The following is a 23,243-nucleotide window of genomic DNA, read 5'->3' as shown; positions in this document are numbered from 1 at the left end:
GCTTTTAACCATGTAAAGAACTTTGTGCTACATTTTTTTTTGTATGAAAAGTGCTTTATAAATAAAGATTGATTGATTGATTGATTAGACATCTGAAAGCTGTGAAGGTTCATGTCAGGTCGAAGTGATTCCACACATTTATTTATATTTTGCTTTCAGGGAGTTTCTTAATTTTAGTATTATTGCTCAAAAATAGCCAGTTAGTTTGTATCCGACCATTTTCAGAGGGACGTAGTATTTTCTTTTGTTTATTAAACTACTTAACACTGACCTAGTGGCCCATCCCTAATTCAAGATATGGGCCACTCTTGTGTCTAGAATAAACAACTTAGCAAAGAATAGTGTATTTAGACAGCTTTTCACAAAATCACTTTACTTGTTCCCGTTTCTTTGGAAGAATGAATAAAAATTCATTGCACCAAAAAGGTGATTTCCAGACAGCTGTTAGCTGGAAACTCAGTAAGTGGAGGACAAAAGAAGAAGTGTCAGGCTTAAAAAAATATCTGTCCTGCTCTCGAGAAATAGGAAAAAATACAGCAAGGACCTCATCAGAAGTGGACTTAGTGGAAATGTGGCTGCTAAGGATCCAGGAGAGGTCAGGAGAGAGGTACAACACAGCTGAACAGGGGCTGCACTACAGTCAGTGTGATGGTGATGTTTAAAAATGGATGGAATTATGAACACAGAGAGGTGCCTTTAGATCCACCATGCAGCAGCATCTGTAGAGCCTCTAATTGATCATGGCTTCACTTTTCAGCATGACAGTTGTCCCAGACACAGTGTGAGTGCAGTAAAAGCATAGCTGGATAGAAAAACACACAGTGGAGCACAATCGGCGTCGCCAGAGGCCGAACCTCAGCATTACAGAGACACTTTGGGCTTTAAGAAGCCGGGAGAGAGTTCCTCCTTCACTTTTTAATCAAATTTGGATTTAAAGGAACATTTTTTCTGAACATTTTTGCAATGAGATGAAGGGTTTTCACCTTTCTCCCCTTCAGTCAGGAGAGATGAAATTCTTTTCAGTCCCCTTTCAACATGTTTCTGCAAGGTTGGTTGATTATTCGTCCAAACAAGGACACGGCGAGCACTTGTGAATATGATCGGTCCTGGAAAGCAAGCGTTTAACAACGAGTTGATGTAGTCTTAGATTCAGGAGACACCATTTATCTTCTTTAATCGTGTTCAATTTAAGGAACACAAATCAGGATATTTCAAGAGCACCAGTGGACTTGTGTAATTACCGATCCACCAGCGATGACCACAGACATGCTGTACACACCCTGCCCTGCCCAAAGACTTGCTCAACTCGTGCAGCATGTCTGTGTTTTGCATTATTTTCTGCCTGAACTAAGAAACTAAGAATGAGAGTAATATCCACAACATCAGGCTGCGATTGCACAAACAATGCTAACTCTGTTTTATGATGTATTTGGCCTCCTGGTAATGCCAGAACGCAAAATAATTAATGTTGTCTTACAGACAATATTAAATTTGGAGTTGATGGATGAGACTTTAAAGCGGCGTAATAACGCTGCCTTTCCTGCAAAGACTCGACTTCTGACCTTCTGCCTGGAGTCAGCGAGGTCAGCGCGTATTGGCCTGGTTAGTTTACGCTCTTCTTCAAACATCCGTTACAAATTACTGCGCGTGTGTGCGCATGGATGTGTATGTCTGTCGATGCTTGCATGAATGGGTGTAACTCTGCTGTCAGCACTGTCTTATCATAAATTACTGTCAGAGATAAACAATGGAAGTTTGGAGAAGGTTTCAAATGGGGCATCAGGAAATGCAGGCTGCCTGGTCCCGTAAAGACGAGTCTAAACAAACTCGTATTTATATTTATTTAATAAATGTATCATATGTAGTTTGATGCGTTTAAATCAAAGTGGCATGATGGCTAACAAGAAGAAATGAAAAACATGTTTTGTTTCGACATTCAAAGCTTAGTCATACCGACAGTCATGAACAGTGTTGGTCAAGTTACTTGAAAAAAGTAATCAGTAACTAATTACTGATTACTTCCCCAAAAAAGTAATCCCATTACTTTACTGATTACTTATTTTCAAAAGTAATTAATTACTTAGTTACTTAGTTACTTCAGTTTCACGATTTACAACCTGAAGAGGTGATAAAGCGATAGATCTTTCAGCCCAATTCGACTTTTTCTGCATCATCATCATACAAAATGTAATCAAATGGAAAAGTCTCTTTTTAAAACTCGTTTTATTAGTTTTAATCTTTTAACTTTATGCATCAAGCAAAAATGTAATTATATGCAACATTCTCTGACTTGAATAAATTAGTTTAACATGTAAACCTATTTTCTGCACATTCCAGCACATAAAATAAAATATTTTTTGTGTTTACACTCAGTCTTTCAAATAGATGCAAGTAAAACACAGCAGAAAATAAATAAAGTCAAAGACTCAGCGGTCCTGTTGCTCTATTTTCACCTGTAAAGCAGGAGTGGGGCAGGCGGAGGGTTACCCTGGTGCAGGTGTGCCGCGGTCAGTGGAAGAATCCGCGAGTTTCTCTGTGAGTTTCCCATTACGTCGTAGCTACTCGGTGCTTGCTCGGAAGTTTAGGGGTTTTTTCGCTGTAAAAAGAAGTTTTCTTCCCACGCACAGCGGACACTAATGTTTTTGTCACTTTTTATGGAATCAAACTCAAAGTAAGGTCAGTACTTCCACGCTTTAAACGCTGCACGCTCATACTCTCTCCCGCGCTCGATATATGATCCATTGTTGATCTGCACACAGCTGTTGTCACGAATGTCGCACTCGCTTACGTCACTGTCATGAGACATTCTCGCAAAAAAAAATCACGGTTTTAGTAACGCAGTAACGCAGCGTTCCTACGGGAAAGTAACGGTAATCTAATTACCGTTTTTGCAATAGTAATCCCTTACTTTACTCGTTACTTGAAAAAAGTAATCAAATTACAGTAACGCGTTACTGCCCATCTCTGGTCATGAATATTCTTACCTGAAACCAAACGTTCTGTTACAGCTTTGGTCCAAACACCGTAAAACATCATATTTAGGTCTGTAAGCATGCATTTTTTCATCGACACTAAAATCTAAGTGCAGCTGAGTAAAACCTTTGACCACAACAGCAACAGAGGTCTAAGAAATGTTTGCATTACTTCAGTTAGCTGTGGTTCAGTGAATCAGATGATGATGTGAACATGAGCGCATCACCCGTGAAACAGCTGCAAACATGACTGATCTTAAACGTGTTTAGTCTCCAGTAACGCACGTGTAAATAAATACGTAATAATTATTCACTTAATGATCCGTGTATATTTGGTTTTAAGTAAACGCTTGGTGGACTCGTGCTTTTGCGTCAGCTGCATAACCTCCAAACACATATGACAGTTTATTAGTACACCCTTAGTCACCACAGCACACTGCTCTTTATCCGAACATCAACATGAAGGTCCTGACCCTGTGGGGGTCAGCAAAGCAAGCTTTGTTCAATGTCACGTCTTAATGAAGCAAAGCGTGCACTCAGAAAAGCAGGATTAGGGGTTTAGTGAGATAACGTCAGGTTTAGCCTCGGGTTATGAAGGGTTACTCCTCGCTCAGCTCACCATGATAACTTGTGCTCTAATCTTTCTGAAGACCAGGCATGCAAAACGATATACTGACCAGAAAATCTCTGGAAAATAGTTTAACTAGTCCCAGAAAATCTCGAGGACCTGGAAGGATAAACAGCGAAAGGCCTTTACGAGACCATATGAAGTTTCTCTTGTTCCCTGACAAACATCAGTAGCACTTTTAAAAAAGCTACAAGGCTTAAAATATGAATATAATCCTTAAACAGGGAACCTAAAAATTTATCCTGCATTGAGCGTTTAATGTCTTTGGACTATCTTCATACTGTAGGTTGTAAAATTAGCAGTTTCACTCACTCACTCACTCTTAGCTTGATGTGAAACATATTGAGCTGATTTGCAAGACTGTCAATATTTCCATAAGTGAAGTCATCGACGACAAAGACATCCTGTTAGCATTGAGCTTATTTCATCGTGCAGACTCCAGGTCTGTGTTTATTGGTCCTCTGCTTTGAGGCAAAGACAGGAGAGTCATCAGATAACATAGCTAACCCTAACCCTTCCAGCCTTTAAAGGGTGGCACATGTGCAGTGTGCTACATATTTCATGCAAAGTGCATGAATTTTGAACAGGTAAATGACAAAATTACATGCAAAATGCTGCATTTTGTAAATATGACTTACAGAGCCTCTCATCACAGCTTAAACCAAAGACTTTTATACTGAAGACAAGACGTATGAGCACAAAACTAAAAGCCAGCGCCTGATAAAAATCTGCTGCTGTTAGCTGGGTCTGCTTACCTCACACTCCATGCTGGCAGTGGGCTCTCTTTTTAAACTACTGTGAGCAGTTGTCGTGTCTCTTCGTGTTTATTCTTGTGCACATCTCTGCTACATGTTGGCTTATTCGTATGAACTCTCTGTTGTAACTTTGTTTTTGGCTGTTTTGCGTTCTTTTTGTTGTCTTTTGTAGCTGTCTGTTCCGCCCTCATCGGTTTCACCTGCACCCAATCAGCTCGTCCGTCGTCCTGTTTACCCTCCAGCTCTCTGTGTGTCCCTCATATTTACCTTCCTGGATTCCCGTTTCATTTGTACCAGATTTTTGTTCTTTCCAGGACTTTTTGTAAGTTTTGTTTTTTTAATCAGCCTAGTATTAAAGCTTACTGTGTCTGCATGTGGGTCCTCACTTTATTATCTCATAACAAATGCAGCTACTGAAAGACATGAAACGCACCATCTGTCGCTCTGCTTCACCTAACAGGTACCGACCTTTGTGTTGGTTTATCTTTAATAAACGGGAACAGTAAGGGGAAAATGCACAGACAGAAGACAAAAAGAGAAACACAATGGTGTTTTTCTCTTATTTGCTTTTGCGGTAATTTAACAGTTTAGTAGTTGCTGCAGGAAGGAGAAGAGAAAAAATCTGTTAATAAGATTCAAAAACTGGGACAAAGGAATCAGGGCATGCCGGTCAGACGGTTCAGGCGTGACTTTGCGATGAATACCCCGAGAAACCAAACCGTTTAACATTACGCATCTGTGTTTGTGCGTCTGGGGACAACAATCCACTTCAGCATCTCGTAAAATGACCATCAGCTGGAGTCACTGTCTGAATGACCGCTGTGTCTGTGATCGTGACTGACCACAGCGAGCTGTTCGCTGACTGGCCTTTGGTTGCTTTTGTCTCACTCACACACACACCCAGCAGATGAGAAGTGTGTTTTCCAAAGGTTATATAGTGAGCTTTTAACCCTGTAATCAGAACACGTCTTTTTGTCTAAATATTCTAGTCTGACATCATACAAAAGCACCCTCTCAATCAATGACTCTCTCTCTTCTGTCATATTTCAGTCCAATAAATACAAACTGATCACTCTGTGTGTGTGTGTGTGTGTGTGTGTGTGTGTGTGTGTGTGTGTGTGTGTGTGTGTGTGTGTGTGTGTGTGTGTGTGTGTGTGGAGAATGATGCAAGCAGTACTCGATGTAAAAATGCACACACACAGACACACAGCGGTTTAATGAGAAAAAGGTGCAAGCAGCACAATGGCGTTCAATGCTGCCAGACCACTGGTCCGTATCTCATACTCTCCCCTCCCCCAGCGTCTCCCCTCTTTTAGTTCCACATCTGTTTCCCAAACTTTGGAAGGGGCCTTGAAGAGCACAATATCTGGGTCAGAGTAAACTGCTTCTTTGTGCATATGCATGTGTGCAAGTGTGCAATAAGGAGTGCACCACACACAAAACGTTGTCACACACCCTTTGAACCTGAACATGTGGAGAGTCTCAGGTGTGTGTGTGTGTGTGTGTGTGTGTGTGTGTGTGTGTGTGTGTGTGTGTGTGTGTGTGTGTGCAGGTTAACAGTTATTCTAAAATGGCTTGGATAAAAAGCAAAGATGTCATCGGCATCCTGTACAAATCTTAGAGAAAGGGGGGTTAAAAGCGGGAAGAAAGTTTAATTTCCGGTAGACAGCCTGCATAACTCACTGTGTGCATAGTTTTCCATTTTTCTCCATTTTATTCTTATAGAAGAATAAAGAATAAGTGTTTCGAGCACTTCTCCTTTGAACTGAAAGCTAAATCCAGATTTGGGACGTCTTAAATTTAACCTGATAACTTAATCCTCATTCTCCACGATCACAGTTTGAGCAGCAAATCATGAGGATTCATCCTTTTCTCACTTCTGTGAAGCGATAACTTTAAGGAGTGAGCAGAGTCTCAGTGTGGGATGGTCAGCACTGTCACGTCACATCAACACGGTTTCCAGTTCAGACCTCCTGGTTGGTCTGACAGCAGTTTGTAGGTCTGAAGCCATGTTTATTAGGTTAACTGGTGATTGTGGCGATTATGGTTAAAGTGTGTGTGTCTCTTCCACAATGTGTATATATGCTGCCACCTTATGGACAAAACTACTATTACAGTAAAAAAAAGATTGAACCCGTAATGAGTGAATATATTTTAATGGTCACAACGTGGACGGGAAACAACCCAATATGACAGAAAATAAACAGTTTACTCCTACAAGTGTTAACAAACGAGTGTTAAAGAGGATTTTTAAATACATTTAAATGGTTTATGTGTAAAATACTGTACATATAGAGATAAATAATATAGTTTCAAAGGTTATTTTAGTTTTTACTGAATAATTTTTATTATCTTTGAAAAATATGGATTTAGTTAAAAATGATGTGACGATGTAGACATAAAAAATAAATATTAAAAATAGTATTTACTTTTGTATTTTACAAATTGTATAAGCCAAACAACACAAGCACAAGTTAACAGACTGAGCTGGGACAAAAAGGGGTTTTCGGTTAGAATTAAACTTCAGGATTTAAATTAAAACGGAAATGTGGTCAAATGTGTTAAAACAGCATGAGTCCACTTTCTTTAAAGGACTCCTTCGGTCTTTGGCACATTTTCTCAGCCTTCTTTCTTGGGATATTTTTCCTTGGCCAGTCTGACAAAGTCCTCAGCGCTGTCCAGCAACACCAGGCGGTCCTGAGAGAAACATCAAGAAACACAAAAGTAGTTAAAGACTGTTTAGTAGACAGATGTAGTTGGAGGAAGAGGCACAACAACAAAACAGTAGAGATATGAGAGAAGAGGTGAAAGAAGAGTGAAGAACGGGGAGGGTAGAAAGTGAGAGGAACTGTAGTTTATAAACAGGAGCTTCTTTGTAAGAATCTCTGAACATAACAGCAAAAATGCAGCCTAACAAGATTAACCTTATCAAGACAACATTCTACTGTGAAGCATCCTTTCTTTCTATTCTTGATCAAGGAGTTAAAAGCAGACGGTTTGAGTATCTAAGAGCGAGAGTGGAATTGTCATGGTGGGCTGTGTGGCAGGCAGGCAAGCAGGAAAAGGACCCGAAATGCAGGACTCTGGGAGACAGGACTTGAACTCAAAACACAGCTTTAATGCTAGAAAAACATCCCATAAAAATAACTCTAACAGAAACAAAACAAAGTAGGAACACGACAATCACACAGCTTGGAGAGAGCACAACACGACAAAGCGCACAGGAAAACACAGGGCTTATATACACAGGGGAGTAATCAGGGAATGGGCAACAGAAGGGAGACACAGCTGAGAGAAATTAGGCTAACGAGACAGGTTCTGTTCATAATTTTTATGGACAGGATTTCTAGGCGCAGCCAAGTGGCGGAGGGCTTTCGCTTTGGTGGCCTCAGAATCTCATCTCTGATTTTTGCAGATGATGTGGTTCTGTTGGCTTCATCGGGTGAGGGCCTCCAGCTCGCACTGGAACGGTTCGCAGCCGAGTGTGAAGCAGCGGGAATGAGGATCAGCACCTCCAAATCTGAGGCCATGGTTCTCAGCCGGAAAAGGGTGGAGTGCCCACTCCGGGTCGGGGATGAGTTCCTGCCACAAGTGGAGGAGTTCAAGTATCTCGGGGTCTTGTTCGCGAGTGATGGGAGAAGGGAGCCGGAGATCGACAGACGGATTGGGGCTGCAGCTGCAGTAATGCGGACGCTGCACCGGTCCGTCGTGGTGAAGAGGGAGCTGAGTGTAAAAGCGAAGCTCTCAATTTACCGGTCGATCTACGTCCCTACCCTCACCTATGGCCACGAGCTGTGGGTAGTGACCGAAAGAACGAGATCGCGGATACAAGCGGCAGAACTGAGCTTCCTCCGAAGGGTGGCTGGCCTCTCCCTTAGAGATAGGGTGAGAAGTTCGGCCATCCGGGAGGGGCTCAGAGTAGAGCAGCTGCTGCTCCACATCGAAAGGAGCCAGCTGAGGTGGTTCGGGCATCTGACAAGGATGCCCCCTGGGCGCCTCCTGGGTGAGGTGTTCCAGGCATGTCCCACCGGGAGGAGGCCCCGGGGCAGACCCAGGACACGCTGGAGAGATTATATCTCTCGGCTGGCCTGGGAACGCCTTGGTGTTCCCCCGGATAAGCTGGAGGAGGTGGCTGGGGAGAGGGAGGTCTGGGCCTCTTTGCTTAGGCTGCTGCCCCCGCGACCCGGCCCTGGACAAAGCGGATGAAGATGGATGGAGACAGGGGGGAAGTAAAACTGAACACACTGACATGAGACATGAACTTTCAAAGTAAAACAGGAAACCAGAAACAATTCACAAAAACACAAACTTGACACTGAGTGGTGGACAGAAAGAATATAACACATAAAACAGAGAAGAAGAATAACCCTTATTACAAAATCAAACCAGCACAACTTAAAAACCCGAACAAATCATAGTTAAGAAAAACACCAAAACAGAAACAGGAAAAGCTGGGTCGAAAATGACCCAGAACCGTGACAGGAATAAAGCAAAAGTTCATTTCCCAGCTGCCAACCCACACTTGGCTTTGAAAAAGCAATAAAAGGGCCTTAAAATCAGTTCTGCATTTGACAGGAAGCCAGTGAAATGTTTACTGCAGCAGCTGCAAACAACACAGTGTGAACTGAGCAATATTCTGGAGTTGAGAAAAGTGATGGACTTCAATTTAACAATGTTCAGAAAAAAGCTGAAAAAAGTAGCAGAATTGAATCTTGAATCAGTGTCACTCCACGATTCCCTAAATGAGCATCAAGGTTGGATGATACTGATCTTAAATGGCTACATTATGGTTCTCAGAGGACCAGACAGGATCCTCTGTCTTATAATCCTGCAACTGAAGAAAGAGGATGGACCCATTACCAGCAGTCACTGAAATTCAAAAGCAGATATATTTATATTTAGAGAAGTGTGGAGATGTGTACAGCAAATAGGGTCTCGAGGGGGTTTATACCAGTAAATGAAAACAGGCCCTAAATGGAGCCTTGAGGTACTCCACGGGTGAAGAAGACAAGCTAACTAGGTCTAAATTCCAGCCATATGAAACTTACAGAAGAGCAAACTCTGTGTTATGACAATCAATGAAGCCTGAAAATCCATACACCCATTTTCTGGGTACGCCGTGAACAGGTTTACAGTCCATTTTTACACGAATGGGAGCTTAGATCCATTCACCAGACTTTTTGTTTTTAAAACAGGTAAAAGATACTGCAGTGTCCAATATTTCCTTTGAAAAAGTAGGAATAATGTCCAGGGACCCGTGGTTGACAATGTTATGGATGCGTGTTTGCGTGTACCATGATACAGAGGTATCGGTTCTGGTGTCCTGTTCCACGAGGGAACAGAGAGGTGTGGTCCAGCAGCTGCGTCAACAGTTCAGTCGCTTTGTTAAGATGTTCTTCATCTCGACTGAATCGGCGCTGTTTGTTCACACACAGCAAGGCGTCCACCTCACACTGGTAACCTGCAGGGATCCAAAGAGATGAGCAGCGGGAAGAACGGGGAATTACACAGGCAGCAGAAAAGAGCGGAAACAACCGAGAACTCACCGAGCTGAAGCAGGATTTTCTTCCACCGAGCTCTGACCTCTCGTTTGGCATAGCGCAAGGTGTGTATGTCATAATTCAACTTCTCCCATTCCTGTAGACAAACACAAACACTTCCTAATTAAAATATACTAATGATGATGTAACTTACAACTTATATTTCTGCAGTGTATTCAATTTAAAAAAGCACAAATGTCAGCCTCATGAATCAGCAGAAAGTTATTTACCAATCCACCCACACCTTCCACTTAAGAGCCGTCAGTTGTCCTCAGGCTTTATGAATCGCACATGTACGAATAACAAAATGAATGATGGCTGAATCCTGTTTAGTATTTTCATGACCACAGAGCCATTTTTACTTTTTGTTTCGTCAGACGTTTACTTATTATTCTTTAGTGACCCAATGTCCTCGTTGAAAGGTATATTTTATTTTATGGGTTTAATATTTAGCAGTTTGCTTTTTGGACGTGTTATTAGGAGCTTCTTGTGTTAAAGGGTTGTCTGTGTAAATTCTTTAAAATCGTGTGTGATTTTTAACCTGCAGGTAAGTGTGTTTAATGTTGGAGTTGCTATCAGAGGACTGGAAACTGTAGAATCATTGTGGTATTTAGTTTGCTTCAAACACACCAGCCCACCTAGTTTGATCAAAACGGGGGTCCCAGGTTTTGGACACAGTATAGAGTGGTGGGGTGCTACACCCTCACAGTTCATTCATCTCTTGTTCCTGTTTTACTTTGGAGGTTAGTTATGTCTTATTTCAATCCCCCCTCTGTCTCTTTGTCTTGATTGTCTTCACCTGTTCCTCATTATCTAGTGTGCCGATCCCAAATTTGTAGATTGGGCGGGACTATTTATACACATGTTTATAAATAGTCCCGCCTTCTTGTTGCAACATCGTCTGTGCTCTATCAGTGTAAGTTTCTGCCTTATGGGACTTTTGCTGCTGTATGTTGGATTACGTGGTTTTTTTCTTTGTGATAAGCAGTAGGTCACTGAGTTAAAGAAATAAAAAGGGTTTAGCTATTAAAGTTGACTTTTATTAACTCTGTCTCCCATGTTTTGCACTTTGGCTCCTCACACGATCCACACAGCCACTGTGTTTGTCTGGGAGTTAAAATATTGTTAAAAGTCCACTCTTAAAAATTGAAAGTTGTCTTTAAATTATACAGAAAAAACAGATTTTAACTGTAAAGTATAAAAAACACAAAGTTGACAGAGTGGTATGTCCTACTTCATCTTCTAGATAACCCCCCACCCCTTCGGCCCCCACCACTGTGAGGGCTCTTTAATGTTTCAGGCCTGCTGAGTTTTTTGTTTTTGTCCTAATATTAAAAGCAGTCCCGCAGCATGCTGAGAATTGTGCAGTGAATATTCTCTTTGACCGGCCTGCCAAGCTAATGACCTACATCTCCATCAAGGAGTTCATTTATTTACACAATGTGCCCACTGTGTCCTGCAGCCTGACGTGTGCACTAAACTCAAATGCTCACTGAGCTGCGGTCCTGAAATTCTGAGAAAACAGCCTCTGTCCTGATGTGTTCCCTCTGCGCAGAAATGAAGCACGACTCAAAAGTTGAGAAAAAACAAACCAATAAACTTTTTGCTTGCTAATGTCACCAAAAAACCCTGAAAAAATAAGGATTCAAAATCAAAAGTCGAGACGTGCTGGGGTTTGTACATCCACCACCTCCAAACACAAGCACACTGACAATGATGGAGTCTAACTAACGAATAAACAGCAGTGATAGGCGCTGAGTGACTGAGTAAGTAAGGAGCACGTGGTCTGTGTGTCGTTTGTGTGTCGGTGCTCAATCACTAATTGACCCGTGGTCACATTTGCTGAATAGCTGTTTTTAGACAGCTGCATTCTTTCTCATTTTCTGAGTGAGAGCAACAGATTTTCCTCTGGCCTCGCACTAATCTAATCTAACCAAGGCTTTTATGCATATTCATAATTATTATGGCTTGTTTGTCACTGAAACACTATCTGTGGCACTATTTCATATTATTGATTGACATAAATCAGGCTTCTATGAAAGTCACCTGTGTGTCTGCCCTTTTTAGATTATTACATTAGAGATCCAGTGGAGAGCAGATGGGAATTTTCTGACAGCATCCAGTCACGAGGAACTCCAGTTTGGCCGGTAAATGTTGAGTTTTGTTTGTGTTTTTTGAAAGATTCCTTAAATTCTTAATTTAAGCTGCATTCACTGGAATTTAGACATACCTCGACGTCTTTTAAACTGCTGGAGAATACACACTAATATTAATAAAAAATACCCTATTATATAGTTTTAGTTTAATCAGCCAAATGCTTATAAGTTATATAAGTTTACAAGCTTAAGTGGCATGTCCTGTGAGCAGATTGACTCCTATATGTTACACACCCAGATGAGAACAGATTGTTTTATAAATATGTTTTTTCCCAGTTTTGCGATAAACGCTGCTGTTTCATTACGCTTATTTCAGCGTCTGTAGTGTACAGCATGTTTTCTGTCACCTCCGTAGCCTCGTCAGTCTGGTCTCTCATGCTGATGAAAGCCTGTAACTCTCGATCCAGTCCCTGACTGATGGGAGTGTTTTCGGCTCTGTCTGCGATGGCCCACTGATCAGCGGTGCTCCTCTGGCTTTGCTGGTTTTTCCACTGACTCGTTTTTGAAGGTGGTGGTCCAAATATGTTCTTCTCTTCTGTCTCACTGTCACTAGACCCACTGGATAGCTGCTCAAGTGGCCTGGGAGTGCTGTGCATCCTAGAGAGAAAGAAATAAAACTAGGATACTATAAATGTGTACTTTGGTATATTAAAATAAGAAGAGGAATAAAGGGTGACGAGTTGGGATTGTAACAGAGTTTTTCTAACCGCAAAATAGCATTCCTCTCTTCTTGGTTGTGTTTCAGATAGTGACAGCAGCAGATGGTAAACTTAGCTCCCATTGGCTCTTTCCAAAAGTTTTTTTAAAAAAAATAATGGATATTGATCCTTCACAATAAAATCCCAAAACAGCCTTTAGTCAAAGATTTCTTTAAAAATCCCCAAAAAACCAAAACAAAAAGGGCACAAACTCCAAGCACGAGCCGATCCTGTTACATGCTTCCTTCTGTCCGAGGCTGAATTCCCTCCCTCGGTCAATTACATTATCCACGTGAAAAAGAAACAGGGGAAAACAACAACACACACACACACACAGGATACTCCAGGGATGAATGGCACACTCAGTAAGTCCTGATGCTCCAGATTGCAGTGGCGAAGGCAGCAACACTTCAAAACTCACACTTCTTGAGTTTACTGCTCTGAAACTGGAAGTGTGGTTTTTGTTATACTTAAACATGTGTCTCATTACATGAAGCAGAAAGAGGCCTTTTATACCGATGCTTTATTAATATCTGCTCTCACATCCCTCTAATACTCGAGTCTTCTGTTTGAAAGTCCTGTGTGATCGTTCTGGAGCACAGCGCTGCAGTCTGGAAGATTAAAGCTGTCCCTGGGACATTAAAACACAGTCTGGAGTGAGCGTGATCCACAGTTAGGAGCAGTTTGTTTCTCACCACAGGAGTCATCACCTGAGACAATGTGATGACTAGTTTATGGATGATTTCAAAAGATTGCATAAGAAGTCAGATGTTACGTTTTCAGATAAATATTTAATGCACTTCTTTACAGTCTTTTTGAAGGAGACCTGTGGCTCAAGACGGATCAGCTGAAGGTCCAGAAGCTTCTCTCAGGTCTTGTGTCAGGCTTATTTTTCCTGTTTGTTGAGGACATGACTTTCAGATGTTCGTGTGTTGAAGATATTTTGGACAGATTAAGATAAAGATACTAAGATATCTGCTATGTGAAGACACAAGACTGGTCCATCCCTTCTTTTAATGCTTCAGTGAGTCATAAGTCAGAGTTAACAAACATCTGGGCAGGTACAAAAAAGAAGGAAATTATAGATTTTTCAAAATGAGAAGTTCCTGTCTTCCACAGTAGATGGCAGCATCACCCCATTTTACTCTTTCTCGCCCATGTGGGCCCCTCTCACTCAGACACGCTGGTTGTGTTTATTTTTATTATGAGCTGTCGATGAAGCTTGAGGATTCGTCATACAGCATCGTTACCTCCTCAGCCATGAAAACCTTGCTATCACATCTGTTTCTCTTCACTTCCACCATCAGGTTTGATTAGTCATCAAGAAGAAAGTGAAAAACATGTTTTGGCTGTGTTTGCTTTTGTGCATAGTTCCTGCACATTATCACAGCGACTAAATTATTTATTTTCTTCATAAATTTCTGGCACATTTACATGAAAATTTACATTTCAAACATCAAAGCAATCTAAGACTCTCTCTTGTGGGTTGCTGCAGTATTTAAAGTGGGCTATAGAAAATAGGACAATAATGGAATTATTTAGAAAACTGCAGACACGATGGAAAACATCTGCACGAGCCAGTGAGCGTGAGGATCTGAGGGGTTTATGTATTTCTTTCTTAAACAGTCCAAACGTTACTCAGTTCACGGCCTCTGGTGTTGGGAAGATCACGCTGCGCCTTGCCTGCTGTGACGTGGATACATACTCTCATTGAACTCCTTGTTTACATGGGATATGATTTCATACAGTGTGCTGTTTGCATGCTGTACTGCACCCACACTTCTAATTAGACTAGTGTGACATGTAAAAGTGATGAATGGTTCTCGCATTTGTCTTCTTCAAGTTGCTGTCTTATCCGGCGTGTTTGAGCAGCTCTCTGAAGACGGATATTTACCATCTGCCGTGGTTGCTGTTGTTATGTTGCTCGTAGTTCTGAACGAGTTTGCATTAAAAAGAAAAGTGTCCTGGGAGGAGCGTTTCAGCCTGGACGCGGATGACTTTGGAGAGGACACAAGTTTACATCTCTACGCATTTACATCTCAGAGGCCGGAGTGTGCAGGAAGAACTCAGACACGTGTGGTTACACGGTTTATGAAATTTGGGCCAGTTTTGCTCTGATCAGAGTGTCTATGTGGAGCATGTGGAGCACTCCTCGTGTAGCTGAACCTTTTCTACCATGCAAACTCATTTTGGCATCGACTCGAAGAAGACTGAAGTGAAAAAAAAAATAAACGATTTGTTTATTGTAAAATTTACTCTCTCACATGTGTGCAGGTTACCGCTGGCGAGTTCAGGTATATGGATTTTCCCTCAAACATCGCCTCCCTCTCCTCTCGCTGTCTGAGATTTATATTTCCAGTGTGCATTCTCTCCTCCTACCTCACTGACTGCTGGACCACCAGCTTTCTTTCTTCCTTTTTTATACACACAGACACACACTGGGCCAATGGCAATGTGACATTGACATAGTGCAGTTGAATACCTTATGGGAGGGTGAGTGATGGACCCTGATGGCTGTTGCCTCAAGGTATGTGTGTCTGAGTGTGCGCACTGTATGTGAGCAGCAGTGGAAATAGCATTATATTCCAACTCGACACAACAGGTCAAACACCAGGGGACGCAGAGAATAATAAGTAGGAGCAATGACATATACACACACTCGTACGCAACCCTTCAGGGAACAAACTCCTCGCTGCTCCATCACTTACATTCATGAAAGAGGCGCTCACACATGACTTGGTGAGGAGAGTAGAGCTTCCTGACACACACACACCCATGAACAGAAGAACTGGGCAGGGATTCAGAGACACAGATTGAAGGTGATTATAATTCACAGTGAAGTCTGGCTGCTTTAGTTATCTCCAGCTCATCCATCTAATGTGTGTGTGTGTATGCATGTGTGGTTGAGCACTCATCAAGGTAGCAGGGGGAAAAACACCACCAGGAAACATATAAATCACAGAGATGGGGGGAGTGAGACAGTGAGGAAGAAGAAATCAAGACTAACTGAGAAGAACGAGGTGAAAGAAGAAACGGGAACAGAGAGGAGTGCGGGGAGTAAAGGAGACGATGAGAAGGAGAGTGCAAAAATAATAAGCTCTTCACCAAAAGTGATAGTAAGCAGCAGTAACTTACACTCACGAACAAATGTTACAGCTATCACAGCTCATGGAAATAACCCATGTCTTAGATTACCTACCTGTTTGAAAGTTGCGATGAATCTGAGGTAAGTGCTCACACCAAACCTGCACCACACAGGCTCTTCTTATAAAGAGGAGGTTAATAGATGTGTAGTTACGCACAGTGACTGTCAGGTGGAGCTTTTGTGTAGTTTATTATTTAAGTTTATTAATGTGCCGCCAATGAGCCACAGCATCTAAACCACCTGCCTCTGAAACAGCTTAAACCCGCCGTGCCACAAATCTCCTCTTGGGGTAACGGCGATGCTCGGTGCTCGCTCGGTGCCCGCTCGGTGCCGATTCTCTGCAGCTTGTCCTGCTAATGAAATGGTCTCTTCTATGGGGGCGTGCCGTGGCTATAGAGGTGTTAAAGATCTGCAGCAAAGTTTAGCATCTTCTTTTCAGTCTATTTCCTGTCGCTTTTCATCTTCTTCCTAACACACGTGTACCACACACATTCACATGATGAATACAAGTGCGTGTAAAAGGGCTCCACTCAGTGGGGACCGACGGGGCATCTTTGCCGCACATTTTTACTGCTAATCGATGGAGATGACACCTTTTTTTTTTACACACCGTCACTGCTGATCAATGAGAATTATGCCATGCTTTGTAGCTGTCACCGGTAATCAATGAGGGTGGTGCCATCATCTGCATCTTCTGATCATTACAGCCGGTGATCAATAATAAAACTGGCTCAGGATGACACGCGATTATCATAGACCAGCAGTCCATGATGATAGGTTGATAATGTGTATGTGTGCGAGAGAGAGCTGTGCCACAGACGGAAAAACACAGACGAAGGAGAAGCTGACACGGAGATCAGGAAGTGGTCATATTTCAAACCATCGTTCTGGCACGGCTAATAAAACAGTGCAGCAGACACAACACCGCCACTCTTCCTTCCTTTTCTAAATGAGATGTTCATGACTGTCAGAAGGTGAAGTTATTTACTGCTGTGCTCTGGTAGGAATAATCAGAATCAGGTGTGAGGACACTTGGAGGATCTTATCTATTTAAATCTACCTGAATTTATGTTTTTGTACAGACAGTCTGTTTGCATGCACAAATACGACCTGTAGGTACTCAGCCTCTGATGTTCTCCTTCTCAGGATGTCAAATGTGGCTGTTTTGGCGTGTCAGGGGTGTTGTTCATCACATATGTGGTTCAGGAACTGTTGTTCTCACATTTGAACACGCTGGGAAGCACTAAGGACAACGTTTGAGTCCGGGACAATGCTGTGGAAGTAAAGCAGAAAAGCTTTCACTCGGAGTCGTCTTTCTCACTTCATAAATGTAGAGAGCTCTTGATGTAATTGTGGTAAACATTCAAACTCATATAAAAATCAGGTACCTTGAGCAGACTTTATTTTTTCTGTCTATGCATTCATGCCACTGCGTCTCCCATGACTTGGAAGTGATAACATTTCCTTTGCAGCTACATGGTATTATTTTAGAGGAAGACATGTAGTGGGTGTGGTGCTGGTTAAACATGAAATATGTGCAGCCTACTTGCTTCTTACAGCTGTTATTTTAACCTTTCTAACTGACAGCTATTTTTCATCCGTGAACAATTACGTCTTCTTGAGCCTCGAAACAAAGAAAGACTTATTGCCTCAACTTCCTGCTTGTTACACCCACTCTCACAGTTGACCCTGCCGTCTCCACATGCGATAACTATGAAAATAACTCACTTTAGTGTTCATGCACCAGCAGATAAAGCAACAAAGAGACTAGAAAACAAGAGTCGGGAAGCAGGCTGATAGAGAGGGAATGAGGGACGTCGCGGTGGAATAGAAAGAGGCAGACAGACAAACAGAGACCGCACAGCAATCATGCCAGTCACAGACCATCACCGAGAGGTGACTAGGCCATCTGCGTCTCTGCCTGACTGTAAAGTAACTCGCCTTCAAAACAGGAAATAGCCAATATCACACTAATATCCTGAGGGGAACACACAGAAAGCTGTGTGAGGCATTTCCATTCAGACTTGATTTTGTGCTCGCCTGAACAACCAGGATGTTTCCACACGAGGATGCTTGAAAGGTGGCGTGATGCGATGTTTGTGTGCGATCGGTTGATTGCTGTGTCTTTAAATAATTAGTGCAGGTGGTTCTTAATGTAACCCGGACACACTCTGTGCCATTTTGGCCACATTCATGAAGCAAAGCGATGCCTTTATTCCCACGATGGTGATATATGATGCCACTGCAGCTCATAACAAACGTGTGTTTGAGAATGTGCTGCTCTGCATCTTTGTCCGACTCATGCATGAATGTAAACGTCATGACTTGACAGCTGACCGACCATGAATAATTATAGCTGTAGAGATCACACCGGAGGTGACTGACAAGATGTGCACACACACACACGCAAACACACACTGAGTCAAAGTAGAAGACAGATCATGACAGTATGTTGATGAGCAGATCTGCACCCACTCATAATTCACTGCTGCTATGCTTTCCTTGAGCTCTAGGTGGCACTGTTGAATTGCACAGATACACTGATGTGGGGTAGCATGTTGTGAATATAGTTTGAGGCATATGTGGAAATCTTTAGTTCAAGTTCACTCCTTGCACCTAAAGGAAACGATTAATAGAAACAGAGAAGAAAGTGTTAAATGATCCTGTTATATTAAAGCAAGACTCGCGCATACATTAACTTTCAGAGTTTGCACAGATGAACTGACCTTCTGTTTAAGGTCTAAATTAATCCAAGAGTGACCTCAGTACAGCCAACGTAACATAAAGCGAGCTCGCAGCTTTCTGGCTGAAACTCTGCGTTTCTGCAGATTTAGATGCGTGCAGAAGATGTTGCCCAAATAATGAAAGCTGAATATCAAAGGTCTTTTCTTAGTCTGGCTCTTTCTCACCCACTCTTTGCAACTGTTTGCACACACGTGCGTAGGCGTGTGTGGGCGGCAGTGCACGCAAATGAGCATGACACTATGAACTTGAGCTAGCGAGCTTTATTTTCTGTTTTGTTTTGGTTTTTGTTTCCAGCAGTTTCATTCAAAGACAGCTTCTTCTCACTTTTTAATGTAAAACGGGGTCGAAAGTCAGTCCCTTTATGTGTCTTATGTTTTTCTGTCATTTGGTGGTCTTCAGTGTCAACATGTGTGACTCACTAGTAAACAAACACAGCTTAGAAGTGATAGCCTGCATGCTGCCGGCCTCTTCCCCAGGAGAATGTGTCCTTTAGCCTATAATACCCCACCTTCTGTCTGGGTGTCATCATTTCTTATGCTGCTAAGCTGTTATGTGCCAGACTTTTGACAAGTAATAACTTTAGTGTCTGCTCAAGAAACACGACGTGGAATCTGAGTACTTCCCATCCCTGCCTCAGATCTCACATACACAGTTATCTCTGGGAGTATTTGGACAAGGATTAAACTTTTATCATGTTGCCTCTCTACATCATGGATGTTAGCACATCCAATCGAGATGTGACTAAAGTGTCAACTTTTAACTTTAATTCATGGCATATAAATAAGAATTGCACCGTGTAGTTGTTATAGACATGGTCCCCCATGTTCACAGGCTCAAAAAGACCATTGACTGTGAAGCGTTGCAGTCCTGGGTCTGTTCTCCAGTGATAAAACAGTGTGTATGTGTTTTAGCAAACCAGGTCACTTTGTTGTAGAGCCTTACGTTTAATATCTGGAGAAAAACTGCATTTTGTCCTGTCATAATTTTTATTGACTTCAAACTCTTAACTTGAATCCTGTAAGCCTGAAATATATACAATCTCTTTATATATGTCATAACACCACCTCCACTATGTTTAGCAGTTGATGTCAATGTCAGTTTTATTTCTGTAGCACATTTTAAGCAACACATGTGTTAAAAAAAACAACATTAAACCACAGATCAATAATTTAATTCGATAAAAGGACCGGCTGTTACAATGTTACAATCCCTGATGATGCATTGCTTCAAATGGAGAAAGTCTTGATGGATGGCTACTTTGAGGAGAGGCAGCCCAGAAACTTTAACTAACTTTAAATAAAATAAATTGAGTGACCTGACCTGTTAAAAAATGTGCAGCAGTATTTTGGACAAACTGCAAGTGATGGAGATCTGAGTGTTCTCCACCCAAAAACGGAGAACTGCGGTAATCCAATCACGAGGTGATGAAGGCATGAATGCGTTTTTTGGAGAAAGAAAAGATTTCACTTTGGCAGTTTCACATAACTGATAAAAACTGGAGACGTGGGTGATGTGGTGTGCTTCAGATCATGAGCTTTTTTTGCTCCTTCCCTCATTCTGGTGCAAATAAACTTGGTTAGTTTGTGAGAAAAGTGCTCTTTGAGATGTTTTCTGGTAAAGTCCGATCTGCCCTCCCTGATGATGAGTGTAACCAGTGGTTTGCACCTTGGTGTAAACCTTCAGTCGAGTGTATACTTGGTTAAATGTTATGAAGCTGTTTTTCTCAACCACAGAAATCCTTTTTTTATTCTGTCACATCTTTAGTCTTTGACTTAAAATCCCCCGTGCTGGTGTACTGAGACAAAAATGGAAAAAATGATTCAGCTGTCCAACAAATTATGGACCTGAAGTTTGTCTCTTATCTCTTATAGCTGGCAGCTGGTCTCTGGTGGACATTCAGGTTCTGATTGAGCTGGTCGCCACGTCTGGATGTTATCAGTCTACTGAATGGCAAAAGTCTGCTGTTATCAGTCCCATACATATCATCTGTAGGCCTCCTCATCTCCTCACCAGCACATCCTTTCTAATCAAGGGTAACACTGTAACAGCTCTGGCAGAGTGTGATGCTGTGCAGTAGAAAATGCAGGTGTGTAACACGTCTCTTAGTTTGTGAAGGGGTGAATTTGAACCCAGAATGAGATCATTACTTCTGAAAGTTAAACAAACAGCATTTGAAAACCAGAGTAAAAATGTTTGCTGCGTCTCAGATTTGGAGTTGGATGGTTTATGGTTCTGCCTCCAGAAGCTGGACTCATAAACCCTCAATAAATGTAAAGCAATAATTTTTAGTAAAATGCAACAGAAATATGTGAAATCTAAGGATTGTTTTGCAGTTGGCATAAACTGAATTTCATTAAATTTAGCATTTTATGCTGTAATTATGTAACAAAATTACATGTAAAATGAACATTTAATCAAACTAATTAAAGTCAGCATTTTGGACAAAAACTTTTTTGTCCACTCATTAACAACCAAGCTGCTACTAGCAGCAAGTCGTACTCGTCCACTGCTGCACTAACGTGAATAAAAGTCGAGGCAGAAGAAGAATGAGAGCAAGTAATTTATGCAGAAGGAAATCCTTTCAGCACATTTGTGTACAGCCTCATGAAAAAGTAATGCGTGTTTTCACGATAAACGCGGGATGCAAACGTTAACTCTGCGGTGACCTCGTCCTGCAGGTTGTGACTGAACTGATAGTTATTACATAAAGTAATTATGTGAATTCTTGTCTGCACGTGCTTATCGCACCAGGGCTTGATAATGTTAGAGGGCATTAAGTCTCATGCAATATACAGGAAAGCACACACAAACACACACAAACACACACCATTAATATCGTTTAGCGAGCCTCCATGCATACAGACTACCTGTTTAAACCAATCATTACCTTGCCACCAGCTCATGTGTAACACTAAAGAGAAGAAGAGCGTGATGGATGGATGGACTGAGGCAGATAGGGAGGGGTCAGTGGAGAAAGGCAAAGAGGAGAAGATGGCTGTAGCCAGAGTCCTGTGTTATTGCTAAATCTGGCCTGAACCTGTGTTTAATAGATACCCGCTATCAAAAAGAGCCCATGCACTTTGTATGACTGGAAGGACAGTTTGAGGAGATCAAGGATGAGACAAAGGGGAAGTGAGGGGGACAGTAGAAGAAGGATGGATTTACCTTCCATAACAGGACGACAGTTTTCCCGGGAAAAGAAAGGGATGAGTAAATAAACAGTGAGAGCGGGATGTAAAGGGGGACAGGTGAAGGGATGAATGTTTTCATTTAAAGGAGGAGAAGTGACAAATGGGAAGAATATGTGTCACAGAGACAACAATGGCAGGGTGTGGTGCTGCAGGGAGAGGGAGAGAGAGAGATAAGGCGGAGATAAAGAGTGATGAAAAAGTGCAAGAATGGGAGGGCTCACACTGGCACGAAGGATTAATATGTTGTAAGGGAGGAGAAAGAGAGGGAAGGTACACAGTAAGGCTGAAGCGATGTTGGATTCAGGGTGATAAATGATGGACGCTGGAGGCGGGAGCGTGGCGGGGAAGGCTCGATGAAAGGAAGGAGGAGTGAGACAAGGAAAGTAATGAAGGAAGGAACGGCGATGCCTTCACACTTAAATTAAATCACTCTAAAATGCTGCATTTTTCACATTTTTTCCGACGCGTTTGCATCCTTCAGTCTAATATTGAACTGTATAATCAATGAGATCCAGCTTCTAGGCTGCTTTGTCCATGATCCGCTCTTCTTTTGCTCAGTCTGTCGGTGAGCATGTGACACCGTTTGATTGGCAGGTGTGTACGGCTTCATGACATGGGTTACCATGGGTGACATATTTTATTTTACTCTAATTTCAGGCTGCTCTTTCAACAGCTGGCCAGAAATGATAAATGTAAATGTAAAATACAAATAAAGGTCACAGGAAACGTTTTCACCTCCACCAAGGAGTTTATGTTTGTGGTAGCGTTTGCACATCATTTTGTCTGCAAACATGAAACGTTTTGAATGAATTCTGGTAAAATGTTGTAGAGTGTAGAGTGAGGTCATGTTAACGATCCATTAAAATCTGGCTTTCATCCACTCTTCATGGACATTGTTATGATTTATTGGTCAAAAATTGACAGAACGCCTTATAACTTTGAAACTATGACTCTTACAACTGTGGTGTTTATTGTCAACATATAGAAAGTGCTGCATGAAGATGTAAAATGTGTCACATTTGACCTCTGACCTTTTCTTCAAGGTCAAAAAAGGTCAAACTTTCACAAAATGTCTCGTCTTTAAAACTGCCTAAAATTCTGCTGCCCTAGTTTGTATCAGTAATATTTAGTAATGATGCTGGTGCATGGGGATTCTAAATATCACATTACAGTTTGTATCCAAATATCATTTCACATTTGACCTCTGACCTCACTCTTACGTTTCACATCTACCCTGTTGTTCAAAGTGACCCTAAAATGTGTGACATCTTTAAAGAGAATGAGCTGCTGAGTTAGGTAGAAATATACTGTTGGACACTATTATTATACGCTGACGTTCTTCATGTTATAATTATAAAACAAACCTACTATTCATTACATACGCCTACGTAATGTTTGTGTAATCAAAGTAAA

The 23,243-nt window shown here is 41.8% G+C and overlaps 1 protein-coding gene and 1 long non-coding RNA gene across 2 annotated transcripts; one reads left to right on the top strand and one right to left on the bottom strand.

Annotated features, from left to right (window-relative positions):
• Positions 1-6,541: 6,541 nt before the first annotated feature.
• Positions 6,542-13,006, bottom strand: LOC147312093 (melanoregulin). The gene is made up of 5 exons (XM_086267373.1): positions 12,759-13,006; positions 12,399-12,648; positions 9,902-9,992; positions 9,650-9,816; positions 6,542-7,052 (listed from the first exon to the last, which is right to left on the bottom strand). Exons 1-5 carry the CDS (start codon positions 12,830-12,832, stop codon positions 6,975-6,977), a joined length of 660 nt encoding a protein of 219 aa, XP_086123499.1. The 5' UTR covers positions 12,833-13,006; the 3' UTR covers positions 6,542-6,974.
• Positions 9,757-14,776, top strand: LOC147312092 (uncharacterized). The gene is made up of 3 exons (XR_015125452.1): positions 9,757-9,960; positions 11,963-12,042; positions 14,593-14,776. It is a non-coding gene; the product is annotated as an uncharacterized LOC147312092 (long non-coding RNA).
• The last annotated feature ends 8,467 nt before the right edge of the window (positions 14,777-23,243 follow it).

The sequence above is a fragment of the Aulonocara sp. 'chitande type north' Nkhata Bay genome, linkage group LG16 (genome assembly GCF_057382095.1).
Source record: "Aulonocara sp. 'chitande type north' Nkhata Bay isolate Kocher_YH1m ecotype deep benthic linkage group LG16, A_spYH_male_GT1.1, whole genome shotgun sequence".
Classification (NCBI taxonomy): Eukaryota; Metazoa; Chordata; class Actinopteri; order Cichliformes; family Cichlidae; genus Aulonocara; species Aulonocara sp. 'chitande type north' Nkhata Bay.
Note: the sequence above shows the minus strand (reverse complement) of the source record. Positions and strands in the feature narration are given on the sequence as shown.

Bases quoted from the DNA above. Each gene is read 5' to 3' on its own strand.
- LOC147312093 (XM_086267373.1), bottom strand. From the start codon at position 12,832: ATGGGAGCTAAGTTTACCATCTGCTGCTGTCACTATCTGAAACACAAC. The intron at 9,993-12,398 runs GTGACAGAAAAC...GTTTGTCTACAG, and splicing joins AGACTGACGAGGCTACGGAG to GAATGGGAGAAGTTGAATTA. The intron at 7,053-9,649 runs GTACACGCAAAC...TGTTTCTCTCAG, and splicing joins ACCGATACCTCTGTATCATG to GACCGCCTGGTGTTGCTGGA.